Here is a 15,175-nt window from a genome sequence, read left to right as displayed (position 1 = left end):
GAAGAATGCACATCGTGTCAGGTCTTCAGTGAGTACATAAGGGCTTTATATGGATAAGAGGATGAAATAACAACATGCACCATTTCTACATGCTCATGCCAGTACTTCTGAGGCCTCTCTTTTACAGAGTACATTATAAATACCTAGCTAGGCATAAATAAAACATGACTTGTGCTGAAATATAACATATAACTTTCCAAAGAGTTAAAAGCTGTTCTGTGATCATCAGCTACTAATTAAAAATGCATCGGTTCAGCAGGAAGTGTTTGAACGCAGATTTTATTTATCGATTGTGAATGTTTCCACACTAACACAGGACGGCTCCTGTTTCACCTCACCTCCCTAAGCCGCCACGTCCATCGTACTCTGCAATGCTGCCTAAAGTACTGCTTTTCTTCTCTCGGTGGTGGCGGGTTTTGTAATTTCAGGGTGGTTACACTGAAGTTAGAAGCTGTCAAAGTATCTTCTCTTTCTATTTTTGTCTGACAATGTGGATTGCTGATCGAGTCAGGGTACGCTTGTTCAGAAGGTGGTTTACAATGGGGACCACTGGGCTGCAGTTGCAAACAGCAGTAACACCAAGGCTGCTGTTGCAGAAGGATGTCTCCAAGTATTTGGAGCAGACTCAAAGCAGCTGGGGGAAGCCTCTTACTGGGTTTGAATTATTGCTGACAGGAGCATTTTGTTTCCAGTCCTGCGGCTTAAAGTTGATGACGATACTGAGGATCTTCCGGTGGAACTGATTGTTCAACCGACCGTTACGATTCTTCTATGTTTTCTTACTGAAAAAGTACAGGAAAATGGTGATTTTATTACAAACTCTTATAAGTCTGCACGCACCGGCCTTGGGTATTTCGAACGCCGTAATTCTGGAGTAAGGCATTTCACTCCTCTTCACCAATTCCCTTACACCAAATTAAGCCTTCTCCCCGACGACAGTTACACGCCGTTGCCCGCTGCCCCCTCCCTCGGTCCCAGGTTAAGCGGGCAGGAGGGCGGCTCACCGCGGCACGGGCAGCCTCGGGGGGGGGGCGGCCGGCCGGCCCAGGCAGTTTAACAGACCCCGGGCCCACGGCAGCGCCCGAACCCCCCTCTGCGGCCCTCGGCGGGGCCTGCGGCGGGGCGCGGGGGCCGCCTTGGCCGGGCGCTGCGGGCCTGCGGGCCGGGCCGGGCCGGGCGGACTCTTCCCCCGGGTCCCGGCGCTGCCTGGCAGCCGGCTCGCCCCGCGCCCCCTCCCCGTGGGCCGGGTTATGCGAGCGGCTCGTTCCCCCCCCCCCCCCGCCCCAGCAGCGGCCGCAGCAGCATCTGCGGGGCTCCCGCCCCTGTCTCCGCCCCGCTCGCAGCGCCCGAGAGAGGCAGGCGGTCGGCGGCGGCAGCGCGATAAAGCAAGTTTTGTCTGCTGCCAGGGGGGGCGGCCAGGTCCCACCGCCCTCCGCGGTCGCGGCCCCGGCACCATGGCCGCGGCGCCTCTGGGGCAGGCGGCGGCCCCCGCCGCGGCGACAGCCCCCCGCTAAACCTCTCCTCGGCAGCGGGAGCGGCCGCGGCCGCCTCCCCCCCCCGGCCATCCGGGCCGCCACCGCCCGCCGGAGAGCGCCCAGCTCCGCGCCGCTGCTCCACCGACCGACCGACCGACCGCCGAGGAGCGGCGGCCCCCCCCGGCCCGGCCCGGCACCATGTGGGGCGGGCTGCACCCCCAGCTCGGCTTGCGCGGCTTTAAGGCGGGTAAGGAACCCGGCGGGGCGGGAGGGGGTGAAGGCAGGAGGGCCCCGCCGCTTCCCTCCCCTCGGCCCGGCTCCTCACAGACGCGTCTGAGGAAGCGGCTCCCTCCCCGCGGCGGGCGGGAAGCGCTACGGGCACCCCCCGGCTCCCTGAGGGGGAACGTGGCGGCGGGGCCTCCCGGAGAGGGCGCGGGGGCCGGCCCGTCCGCCGCTGCCTCGGCCCGGGGTCGGCCGGCCCTGGGGGGGGGCTCGGTGTTGACTTAGCTGGACCTTGTAGCGGATGATGAAAGCTGAGCTTAACCCACATAATCCGCTTCCTTGTCTTGGGCTTCCCCCCCTCCCCGTTTTGTCAGTGTGCCCTCAGGCAGAGGCTGGAAGCGTGCTTTCCTGTACGCTTTTGGTTTTAGACTTAGACGGCAACAAATCGGTCGAGTCCTATTTTTTTTTTTTTGCACCACTTTTCTGTCTCTGGGTTAATTAGAGCCTAGTTCCTGCGGGTTGGCAGGGATACGTTGAAATTTTACGCTCGGCGTTGGGTTGTTACTGGGGAGACATCCTATCTGTAAGCGGTGGGCTCACTTTCCACCGTCAAGGCTGTCAAAACCGGCGGAGGAAAATAGGTGAATTGATTGCAGAGCCGTACGAGCGTTACTTTTGGGCAGGTAAGGCTAGGTACCGACTCTTTTGGATGCCCTTTTCGGGATTTGAAAACACTGCCAACTCTATCACCTGCTTTACTCTGGCAGAGTTCCTGCAGACATTTCGTGATATTTTGACTTACTGAAGTAATTGATCACCGTGAAGCCCTGCCGTTGCAAGTGTTGGAATAATTTTTTAAGTGTTGCAATAATTCTTTTTCCTTCAGAAATTTGGATTCGTGTTTTAATTTTGGGATTGCAAAATGTGACTGCATAATGCATATACAGTTAGTTGACATATTTAAATGGCAGGATTGTTTTGCTTTCGACTGATAGGGCTTGTCTTGCAAATACAAGAGCTGCTAAGAGGTTCTCGGCAGCTGCCTGAATCTCTATCAAGTAGTCTTATGTTCAGTCCCTATAATGTGAAAGAAGACATTCTTCCCTTTTTCTGTACTATTATTAAATTATTCATTTTTATGTATAACGCCTTTGCCTTGCTGAAGTGTTGTGATTTTTGGTTTTGTGTGTGTTTTTTTGTTTTTTTTTTAAATGCTTCCCGCAAAAGAATGGAGTTACCTTATCTTTGTGCTACAGCTTGCAAAGATACTGGGTATTGTGAACACTAGGTTGCAGAGATTTCGGTTAATTTGATGGAAACTGCAGGAATTTAGGGTGTTTTAATTCTTGATTATTTGTGTTTGGGGCAGGAATATTAGAAGATTATACCACAAGCACACCCTGGCACTAACTTCAGACTGTTACAAAGATTGTTGGTGTTCATTTTGCATTTGTTTCAGAAAACTTTGGATTGTGCCATTTGTTACAGCATCTTCCCTTTGGTTTGGGTCAAATAAAAGTGTTTTAGTACTATGTTGCATTTGTCAGCAATTCTGATCAGTCAATTATTGGATGAATGTTTTGTTTGTTTGTCAGAATTGTCTTTAAGATTTGAGAACTAAGTCTGTGTATTGCTTTTCTTTCCTCCTCCATCCCCTCTTTTCTTTAAATACTCAAGGTTAATATGAAGTTCGAAATGTACGTTTTATCTATAAGCAGTAGAAATGTAATGTAGCAAAACTTCTCTAATTTGAAAAATCTCTTAATTTGAGATAAGATAGACTAACAGAAGGTGGTGGTTAATTAGAAAGTGGATAAAGGTTTAACCTTGAGATATGATCTGTGCACTGTAATTTCCAACATAGTAGTCCCTTCCTTCATCAGTCTTACTTTGAAAGAGTCGAGGAGCTGTTTCGCGAGGTCCGCAATCCCTCTAAAGAAGAGGAAGTTAATTAACTCCATGCAGGTATTTTAATGAAGGGATGATGGCTACTAAGATCCTGTGCTGTTATATTATTGCCAGGTTAGGTATTTGGTGTGTTTTTTTGGCTTGTTTGGGGTTTGTTTTGTTTTTTTTTTTGTTTGGTTTTTTTTTTTTGAGAAGGAAGCTGTCCATGGGAAAAGCATTTTGTCATGGAATGGTAGCGTCCAACTAGGAAGCAGAAGTTTAAGGTTTTCTTTTTCAAGCTGAAGGAGTTTTCTTTTTGCCAAAATATGTTTAATTCTTTTAACAGCAACTACTTGCTATGGATTCTGATTGTCTTTTAAATATTGGTGTGGCAGCATAACAGTTTATGACTTGTTAATTCTTCTTAAGCTGTGTTTTTACTGAAAAGCGTTCTATTTTGCTAGTTGTATTTTGGTTATCTATGGATATGGGTATTTAGAAGTCCTATTTCTGTTGAAAATCTTACAATACCCTTACAAAGCTAGGTGCCTACTGAAGAATTCTAACTATTTACACAGGGGAATTATCAGATTTTCAGTAATAAATGCAAATTAATTCTGTTTTTCTTAAAATGTAACCAGCAAGGACACTTCTTAGGGAGTATTTAATTTGTGGCCTCCAGTTTTATTCCCTCTTGTAACTCCCACATTGTTCTTACTTTTCAGTTCTATAGGAGTGCATTCTCTGAAAAAAATACACTGTCTTGTTTGCATGCCGCTGAGATTTTTTTCTTTTTTTTAGATAGGTGCTTCTTGTTTAACCAGTGGATTTAATGACAAAGTTTGCCGCCCATGCAAGATAAATTCAGCTTCTTACAGTCTCAGTACCTGTCCTGAAAAATTAAATTGCTATTTTTGGAATGTATATGATTGACTTACAGTCTTTCAGCCTTCTTGTACACATTTAACTGTTTATGAAAACCTTGCAGTATAGTTTATACTTCTATAAAGACAGCAGTTACCCACTATGCTGCAGGAATTTAAATAACTGCAGTGAAGGGCATACAGCATTGCGAGCCCTTTGCTTATTCATCTAGACCATCCTTTGAAATGCACAGTTGGTTAATAACTCTTTTAAGACTGTGAAAGTGTTCATCGAGATGTGTTATTCCCCTGGGATTCAGAGTCATTCAGTTAGGCTATGTGTGTTCGACAGATGCCTGTGGAAACAAACACACTTTAAAATGAAAAATAAAGTATTTATTACCTTCAGTAAACTGTACCACCTGTAGTCAAGCTTCTCTCTGTTGTCCAATATTACCAATGGTTGACCACTACTGAAATCTGGCTGGTAAGAGCTGTTCACATGACAAAAGCAAGAAGTGGTGAAAACTAGAAGTAAGGTGCTCAAAAGGATGTGATTGACGCTCCCTAAAAATAGCAGCCTGCATCCCTCTGTTTCTAGAGCCCTGGCAATGTGATCTGTTCATAAGGCAAATCCCAGAAGTTGCCCGTGTTCTCATACTTAACCCTTGTTGGCAGCGAGCGTGACACACGTGGGTCTGAAAGATTATTTAATGATGTCATAATCAAAGTGTCAGCAGCAATAAGGTCACAACACATTGTAAGGCCTGCGAGGTGCTGCGTCCTTGGATTACCCATGGACTTCACAGGCAGCTTCACAACACAGCCAGGGTGGGGAGGACGGGGCCGATGACACTCTTTTTTTCATCCTTTCTGTGTGGAGGGGGGACAGAAATCCAATGGTTTCATTTCTGTACCAAGTTTTATTGGTCTGCTGTTAGAGGTCTGCAGCTGGGGATGTGACAGCTCTCGGGACATCTTGAGAAGGCAGGTTTATCTTTGCAGGCTAGGCAAGGCACTAAGTGGTGAGTTAGTGTGGCCAAGGGTGGACTTCAGATTGTTTACCAGTTGTAAGTGTGCGTGTATATATATACACGCATATGTATATGGTGCATTCTAATGATTGATTACTCAAGCTTTAAAAATGTAATGCTCCAGCTGCAACACTGGCTGCTAGAATGGCCTTTGCCATCTTTCACAGATCACAATGACATGAAATGGCATTCTGTGTTTGAGTGGTGGTGAATGGGAGTTACTTACTTCCCTTCAAAAACAATGCCTTTTTTTTTTTTTTTTCCCCCTCCCTCCCTCCAGGCAATTCACTTTTATGGACATAGTATCCACTCTTTTAATGTGTACAAAACATGGATGTCATAACTGCTTAGTAAGAAAAGAGTGATAGATGTAAAGGTGTATTATGTTGTTGGTCTTAGGGGTTAGCAATTGTTCTAATCTCTTGTATGTTAACTGTATGTTAAACATTTACTGACTGAATATAGACTTGTGGTTTCAGTAATTCTATGCTTTTAAAACTTTAATTAAAGGAAGTAGTAATTAGTTTAATGATTTTGAGAAGAATGCATTAATTCTAAACAGTTGTACAGACTAAGTATATGGTAAAAAGCGGCCTGAGCCATCATGTCTGCACTAGGGGATGGTGGTGAAGGAAGTGCTAGTTAGGATACGAGCACCTGTAGTTTCTTCAAAAAATGCCTCGGATTTATGTCTGCCAAATATTGCCTGTTACAGTTGCAAATTATTTAAACTAAGATTTTGCCAGGCATTTAATACCTGTTAAAGAACCCGTTAAAGACCCCATGCATTTCAAAATATAGAAAAGTTGCCAAATGCAATAACAACGCATAGTGGTAAGAATAGCTGAAAGCCTCCTAAATCAAATAGTTCTTGCGTGACTTGAGGTTGTAGGTGAACATCTGCCATTGTTGGAAGCAAAGCCTGTTTGTTGTAGACAGGTTCGTTAAGGGGGATAGTAACTACACGTGTTCAATATCTACTGCTTTGCTTCCTGTACTCTTTGGATGCCTGTTTTTATTATATAACTTGCCTGGGGCTTAATAGTTGGAGAGTTAAACTAATTGTCGATTCCTGTGCTGGTTGTTTTTTGGCTGAAAAAGTGCTGACTTGGTTATAGTTGTCAGTAGTCTCTCAGATGCCCAAATTGTGTCTTGGAGTTGTACACTGACAATGAAACAGTCTCATTGTGGTTGTGATTAGCATTTAAAACATGTTCAGTGTGTTTGCTATGTGATTTCAAAAAGTGGCTTTCTTGCTGACTTCTGTGGTGGGTTAAACTTAGCTCGCTGCCAGATGCCCACCCAGCCGCTCATTCCCCCTCCTCAGCAAGACAGGAGAGAAGATAGGATGGAAAAGCTTGTGAGTTGAGATGAAGACAGAGAGATTGCGTACCAGTTACCATCATGGGAGAAAGAGACTTGGCCGCGGGGTCGGGCCATGGCAGCTCCTCTCCACGCTCCTTCCTGCTGTTCCCCTGCTCGAGCCTGGTCTCTGTAGGGGCTGATGGGGAATCTCTGCTCAGGTGCCTGGAGCTCCCGCTCCTCCTCTCCTCCTGCTCTCACCTCTGGGCTCGCAGAGCCGTTTCTCACACTTCTTTTCCCCCTCACTCATTGCTCACAGGCAGTGTTTTGCCCTTCCTTACACACGTATTCCCTGAGGTGCCACCATCTTGGCTGTGGGGCTCAGCCGTGCCCTGTGGTGGGTGCACTGGAACCCGCCGTGTCCGGCACGGGGCAGCCCCAGCCTCTCCTCACAGAGGTCCCCCTCCAGCCCCCCACTACCAAAACCTTGGCACCTGTACCCGCTACAACTTCTGAAGAAGGAAGCCATTATGTTTTGAGTATTTCTTTTGGTAGACCTGGAATAATACTGTATATGGCCCTGAAGTTTATTCCTGCCAGCACTGGGGGAAGGTGTGGGAAGGTGTACTGAAGTATAATAAGGTTCTGGTTTCTGTCATAGGCTTCCACATGGGAGTGTCTTGCTGTCTAGGGCAAGTTGAGGAGGTTCTAAACGTGGCACATGGGAGACTGCAGATTGGGTGCAGAGGCCCAGAGGTGGCTGGCTGGAGGAGAACATGCAGCAGGGAATAATTTGTGTAAATATGCTCACAAGTGTGCTTAGGTCTGTGTTAGTCCTGACCCATCATCCCTCACGTGCTCTGAAACTGCTGAGCCCTGTGGAATCGCCCCTGAGGATGCTAGGTTTCCCCGGGCACCATTCTCCACAGCATCTGGCTTGGTTGCCTGAGCTTGAACATCTTATTGATTGCACAGCTACGCTCAAGTGACCTATTTCTCCGCAGCCAGCCATGCTGTAAGTGGCACTGCATCTTTCTGTCCTCATTCTCCAGGGATCTTTGCTGTTTTTTGAGAATCGAATGGCCCCTCTGTAAAAGGAGGCATTAACACAAATAAAAGAAGGGCAAGTGTTGAGATTTTTTTTTTTCTTTTTTCTTTCAAGGTATGATAGTCCCTGAAATGTCGGAAAATGTGACAGGTAGACTCCTCCTTTTGCCTGAAGGGTTGTATGTGGGTGGATTGCAGGGCATGATTTCATTTTACAGCTAAAATAATCTAGTGGGTAGTTGCTGTACCCACTGGTACCTTCTGGGTACCTCTGCTCATGTATCCTTACTGCTTCCCCTGGGCCCACTGTAGCACTTGTTCAGCCTTATTGCAAGCTAATTTGGGGAGCTGGACCAGGAGAATACTAAAGTTCAATAAATACTGAAGGGGTTTTATACAGTTGCCTGACCCTGGTGTGAGACATTGCTGCAGGAGGCGTCTCTGCTGGTATCAGGCGGGTGCACAATATCTGGAGTCAAATGGGTTGGCTCTTCAGTCAGCTGATGGATAGTTGAAAAATGTCCTAGCACAATCCTGCTTCATTGCTGATGACATCAGGAAGTATACAGTTAATCCTCAGACTTACTGTGAAGGCCGAGAAAGATTAAGAGAGAGGATCAGGAAAAAGTGACATTAATTCCACTGGACAGTGTAGCTTCCACCAATTAGTGGACTTGCATACAGGTTGAAACGGGTCCAGAATAATGGATAATGACTGGAGAGGTAGTGGGGGCCTATCTCAGTCTTGCTGAGGAAGGGCAGTGCAAGTAGTGCCAAGGAAAGGTCATGCTGCTTCTTCATTGATTAAAATACCTAAAGTAGACTTAGCAAATGCAAGTAGAAAATGATGCTTTTCAAACTTTCAGCTTCCTAATATGTTAAGAGACTGGTGGTGTAGGATTCAGACAAGAAGCATTCTTGAATCGTCCTGGAGTCAGATCTGAGATTCCTTATAAGGTATCCTTATGTTTTTAATGTCTGCTTTACTCCTTTTGTAGCCTAGTTTCCAGATGGTGTGGAAAGCTGCAACTTTTTCAAATGTTTCAGAATAAATAAGACTTTTTTTCAAGTCTGTATTTCTTTAAAATATGCTATCTTCTCTCCTGAATGCCTACCCTACAGCAAAGCTATTTATACCTTTTGGCAATTCTGAACCTTTGGAGACATTCTTCCCGTTGAGAATTAATGCTTTGTATAAAAGTTCAGTGACTAGCACTGATCAAAGGCCTGATAGTTCTGTGGGTAATAAGAAAACAAAATGGGAGTATAGTGACCCAGCTAGAAGCACTAAAAGGCATTGAAAATACCATTACTTAAAATTTTATCGCTTTTGCTATAGACTTTATGGGAAACAAAGCTAACAGTTGCGATCTTAACCTCTTTCTGTTCACTTCATCATCCAAAATACCAAACCGATTGAATAAGGGCTTTTTCTGTGGTCAGTAGAATTATTGCAATGCAAAGTTTTACCTCAAAAGTGATTGTAGTTGTGAAGATGGAAACGCAAGAAGTACTGATTTTGACTGGAAGTATCCTAGGTAGGGTTGATGGTGTACAGTGTGAAAGTTTGTTTGGTTTGGTTTTTTTTAACTACTGCTCTTTTAAATTTCAGCGTAGTGTCCTTGCTTATATTGAATAGGTGTGAGTGGAAGCTGAGAAGCTGAGTTTGGGGAAAAGTTGTGCCTTGTGACATAAGCATTGGAAGTTTTAAGGAAAATCTCCTAATGACTTAAGTGAAGCCAGAATTTCATCCTTTTAACCCAAATATAACAACGTGGGAACTCCCTTACATGATGTGCATACTTCCGTTAGCACGCGCTAAAACTGTCGTCTGGAGGCTTGGTCTCTGGTAAGGCCATGTTAAAGTATATTTTGTTGTGTGTATAATGCACATTAGACCTCTGAAAAATGATGGAAAAAATCCTAGCATTGTTATACTTGGGCAAAATGTTTCAGTGAATATTTTTTTGGGGGGGTCTCTGTCTTCATTTATTTTAGCATCAAGGATCTCTTTAGATCTGATATCTGATTACAAGGAGAGAGATTATGCTCTTTTTTGAAAAAAGTAAGACTGCTAGACTCCTTTATTTGATCCACTTTGCTAAGTGTGGGAATTGCTTAAAACCATTTAGTATTTTTTGACTCATTGTAGCAGCTGTGATTACTTCACTTTTCCCCATGCATAGAGGGGATTGAATTAACTCTTTAAACAGAAAGAGGGAGGACAAAGGTAATTTGGTAAGAAAAATGTTGAAATGACAAACAATTTGGAGAAAAACTTGCCTGATTATGATTTTGAATACCAATAAAGCTAAGCTGCAAGAAGGGCTGAAACAGATGATAATCTGTGATCATTAGCTTTTTTTGATCAAAGGATTCAGCTGATCACCTACATGTGCACAGCTTTTTAACAGGCTCTAGGAGCTGACTGCATGTCCTGAGGGCTGTTTGAAGTTTGTATTAACTGTAAGCATAACTTAATGTGTTTATTTTCCTAGACGTTCCCCTCTTCATATTATAAGTGATATACTTTCCAAGTTTAAAAGGTAGCCTTCTCCTCTGCAGTTAGTATATGGAAGTGAATGGAAACTAAGAATATCATTTTGTGTTTCTATGGGGTGAATAGTGCATTGAGTCCAAAGACAAAGGGGCAAGCCAGCATAGCAGGCATGAGGTAATACATGTAGTCTGTGTGCCAAATGTGAAATAAGAAACATCTGCAGTTTGTATTTTGAAGTTCTGTTTTATGCAAATACTCTATCTGGAAGTGGAAAACTCACAGGAGTGCCATCAACAATTGGACTGAATTCCTGGTCTTGCTCCTGTCAGTGATGAAATGAAAGCAAACCTCTTCCTTTCCTGACAAGGGTAGGAATTTCATCATTGGGTTGATATCAAATAACTACAGGTAAATGCTACCTGTATGAAAATTATAAAGTGTGTTACAAATTTGAGTTCTTGTTTTACATACATACTTTCTAGAATAGAAGTCAGGGATACTGAGTCCATTATTACATACTGTGTCAGTCTAAGGATTTTGTTACCTTTTTAGCTAGCAGAATGCTGTGTTGAACGTGGCTTTCTGCTAGTTGAACAGATTTTGTCCTCCACAGTGAAGCCAGCGGAGACTTATGCCTATCTTGCTGCAGTTTAGAATCTGCCTTAATGTGCAATTTGGCAGTAGGGATAAGCCTAGTTACTAGCTGGTTGCTGGTAGGCATCAGAAGTGTGCCTGGACGTTCCCACTCCCTCCTTGGCACTGCTTCTAGTCTGACTCCTTGCTGAGCCAGCTTAGGAAATCAAATTAGCAGATAACCTTTTTTGTAAGCAGGGACAGTTTGTTCCTGAACCACTTTCTGTGGGGTCTGGAGTGGCAGGGCTTATGCTGGGGAAGCAAAAGCGAGTATGTGGCTGAGAAAGGTGACCAGCCTTTGCGTAGCAGCTGACCACTAGATCTGATTAGCTTTAATGTCAAACAGCATTCTTGGCTCAAACCCATTTTAACCAGCGGCATAAGCTTGCCAGCTGGACTCTTTGATGGAAGGACAGACCTGGGCACCTCTTACTTTCTGTTCTGGCGTGGGGGGTTGGTAGAGTGTGAGCTACCTGATTATGTCTTCAACTGCCATGGCAAGATTCTCTAAAGCTCATCTGTCAAACTGATGTATTTATTGTCCTTAGTTCCCATTCTGTCTTCTAGGTTGCGTACTTCCCTGCATGAGAAACTTTGTAACTTGTTGCACAGTGCCATACACATTTGTGAAGTCATAAAAAATTGTAACTTGTGAAAGTTCACACTGAAATACTGTTGTGTATAGAAGACAAATGTTTTATAGCTATAACTATCTGTGATGAGAGATTGTACATTTAGGCACTTCGGGGGGGGACGGGATGGGGAGCGGGAAACTAACATTTTAACTTTTATTAAGGAATTCCAGAGGCAAAAGAAGCCAGAGGTTTGGTGACGTAGTCTACTTAAAATTTAGCTCTCTTAAGAAATTGGAGCACAAGTTTATATTTCTTAAAATAAGACCCTAATCAGGTTCTTCTAATTGATACTGCCGGTCAGGCTTATGTTTACTTTGAGGATTGTATTTTGAGGATTTTCTTCTTTGGGTTTCTCTCTTCTACTTTCATTTTTCTCCGTTACTTTTTAATGATGTTTTTCTCTCTCTAATAAGTGGTTTCTTTTGCATGTGAATAGTACAGAGGACAGGCATGGGCCTTTCTATGCCAGGCAGTATGTTATCAGACTGTACAAGTAAAAATGCCAGTAAAAAGGTGTCTCTCAATGTTCTTCTGCTTAAACTCTTGTGTTACTGTTTCTCTTTCCCTGCTTCCCTCTATATCTGTACATTTTTATCTTTCTTCATATTTAGGATTACTCAGTTTCCAACTGAAAAACTACGAGATCTTAATTAAATAGCTTGCAGGCTCTGTCAAGAAAGCACACTAATAAAGGATATGAGTCCTCAGGATGAGTCATACTTTAGCTATCTGACATTGTAAAGTGCTTTTGAGAAACCAGCATGTAAAAATTCAGTAGTTGGGGCTGTCATTTCATCCCACTTTGCCCTGCTCCTCTTTGCACTTAGATTAAGCTGTATCATCCACCTACTCTCAACTGCACTGATGTGAGAGGAGGGACTAGAATCTTCTGGTACCTCAGTTCATGGCCAGCTGGAAGAGCCATGAGCTCCCACCACGTCCAGAGTGTTTGTGAAAAGGGTCCTGAAACTGTCGTCTGGCCACCTTCCCTGAAAGCATTAGAAATGCTCTCTTACCAGTGTACTGCTCACCTCGGAAGAGAAGATGTTGCATTGTAGACTTGGAACTTGTTTTGGATGTTTGTCTTAATAAAAGTTGCATTGTGTTTTGTGGAAGGATCCTAGAGATTAAGTGCACCTAGTAAATATTTTTCTAGGTGTCAGGGTTGGGATGCCAGTTTTTTAATGTTATTTTGAAGAGTATTTATTTATCCATGTAAGTTTATTTTTGCCTGTGTCTGCAAGGAACCCTTACGTGCCTGGTTCTCTTTATTGTGTCAGGATATCAGATTGAATGAATCCAGCTTATCTTTTGCTTCACCTTTGATTGAAGGAGGCTGCTGTTGCACCATTCTATCAGCTGTCAGCTTTTTTTTAAAACCTATATAAATATGTTAAAGTATGACATCTGCTCTTGTGTCTATTTTTCGGAAAGAGTTTTTTTGCATTTTAAATTTCCCTGCCTCCATTTCCTTTTCTCACTATTTGTGTTGTTTTTCCAGCAGTTGAAAAAAATAGAGTATTTATTGGCAAGGAATTGTTGTGCATGAAACACACACCAAAGTGAGGTTTTCTTTAATCTTTCAGCAGTAATGATGTTGCAGCTATGATGAGTAAACATAAACGTTTTCCAACTGAAGCAAGTTTATTCCTACAATACAGCAAACAGTTCACTGAGAGACCATTTGTGGGTTTGTTTGTAGACTTTTCCTTTTGAAGAGCTGTGTGGTTACTTAGCCCTGTGGGACAGAGAGAAAGTGCAAAAGAGAGGCTGTGAAACCTTGAAGGATTCGGGGTGGGGGGAAGAAGTTGCAACTGGGATAAATTCAGCAATGTCAGAGGACTGTATGAGTAGGCATGGGGGAACGGGGTAGAAGGTGGGTTGACTTCTTTCAAAATATTATTGTATGATCTTCTAGCATAATTAGTAGGGTTTTGGGTAAAGTTGTTGATGGTGAGGGTGAACCAAATAACTTTGGCAGTGTGTTTGGGCTGAAATGCTGACTTGCTTTCCTTGAAAGAGCTTCAGGCAGGCTTCAGTGCCCTCGTGGCATGAAACATTATTGTACAGCGTGGTCACATCTGTGATGACTAGAATGAGCTTTGCGTAGCTGTCAGTTTTGATAGTACTGTAGTGAGATGTCCCCTTCAGAATCCTTCGACTGTATAAATTTACACTGGCTGTCATGGGCGATTCACTGCTGGTCACAATCTTATGCCAAAGTCATGGTGTGGAATAGAAAAATCAGTATCCTTAAAGTTAGGATGTATCTGCTGTGGAACCCAGTTAAGTCTTTTGCTGTTGCTTTCCATTCAGCATCTAGGTAAAATAACAGTATCATAGCTGTCACTTAAAATAATACTTTTTACATCCAAGCATGTTAGAGGTATTTTAGGAACCAAATATAAAGATGGTGGTGGTATTATTTTGTATATGTAGATCATGTGGGATCTGTGCATGCCACTGAAATTAGGAGTGGTAATGATCCAGAATTATCTAGGTGCCGTCTTGCCAGCAGTAGCTGACGGCATTCTGTAATACACAGAAAAAGATACATGTTTTTGTGGAGTGAAATTTCAACAACTGTTATCTTTTAATAAATAATCTACTTCCTGCACTTTATATACTTAGTTGTTAACTGATCTGTTTTAAATGCTTAGGCTGGAGAAACAGCACTATGTCGGTATATTTAACTGGCCGAATTCAAGGATGCAGTCAACTGTTTGTATAAACAAGGCTCCTTCTGAGACTTGTTTGGGATTTTGCATGTATTTTATTTGTCATGTTTGTTGTTGGAAATTATAGGCAGGTGGGATGACACTACTTTTGTTTCTCTTCTATTAAATCCTATGAAAGGCAGATTTTCCTGACCCAGTAAGGAATGATCATAGTCAGATGGTAATATGCAATTTAGCAGCACAAGTATCTATTAGAAATTTTTCCTTACTTTTCTTGCCCCAGTCTGTATTTTGGGCAGATGGTTGGTAGCTGTTGATTGGCAGGTTTGAGATTAGAGCAGCAGGGTAAAGCAGGTGTGCTAGCTGAGCGACATGGGGACTCCTGTGTATCTTCTCCCTGTTTTAAGCTTGTTCTTTCAGTGTAGGCTGTTTGCTGCATGAAAGATCATGTATTCACAGAAAGCTGTTGAAAAGGAGATGGGGAGCATGGAACAGGGTGCATAGCAATTGGTGATTCTTCAGGACTTGGCTCAGAAGGTCAGTTTCAAATAATGAAACTAATAAATGAATTTTAAAGTAATGGCTTGGACTGGTGAGGTTTGTAAGGTCTTATTTTATGGGTTATGTTTCCTTATTGCAACTTGGATAATTACCTTCCCTCAGCAATGGGAAGGGGGTCTGCTCTCTGGCACTTTGAACTGGGTACACGTGACTTTCTGTTGAGACTTAATTATTGAGTCTGTTTCTGCTATCTCATTGCTTTTATTTGGCCATTTATTGGAGTGGGTTCAATTAGTTTTGAAAAGCTCTTTTTCATGTAGACAGTTTATTTTTGTAATGGCCTTCTAGTGTACAGAATCACCGTTAGGTCAGCAAGGTAAAACAATGAGGCGGATACT

General features: G+C 43.4%; 1 protein-coding gene across 2 annotated transcripts in view; it reads left to right on the top strand.

The window, feature by feature from the left end:
* Nucleotides 1-1,336: 1,336 nt before the first annotated feature.
* CEP85L (centrosomal protein 85 like) overlaps nt 1,337-15,175 on the top strand; it is a 122,194-nt gene continuing 108,355 nt past the window's right edge. The window contains exon 1 of one of the 2 annotated variants that reach the window (XM_069805118.1): nt 1,337-1,722. In XM_069805118.1, coding sequence (XP_069661219.1) covers nt 1,674-1,722 — 49 coding nt within the window. In that variant the 5' untranslated portion in view covers nt 1,337-1,673. Of the gene's footprint in view, nt 1,723-8,598; nt 8,788-15,175 lie in introns of those variants that run through there. The other variant, XM_069805119.1, reaches the window with a different exon arrangement.

This window comes from Haliaeetus albicilla, chromosome 17 (assembly GCF_947461875.1).
Source record: "Haliaeetus albicilla chromosome 17, bHalAlb1.1, whole genome shotgun sequence".
Classification (NCBI taxonomy): domain Eukaryota; kingdom Metazoa; phylum Chordata; class Aves; order Accipitriformes; family Accipitridae; genus Haliaeetus; species Haliaeetus albicilla.
The sequence above is the reverse complement of the archived record's forward strand: the minus strand, read 5'-3'. Positions and strand labels throughout refer to the sequence as shown.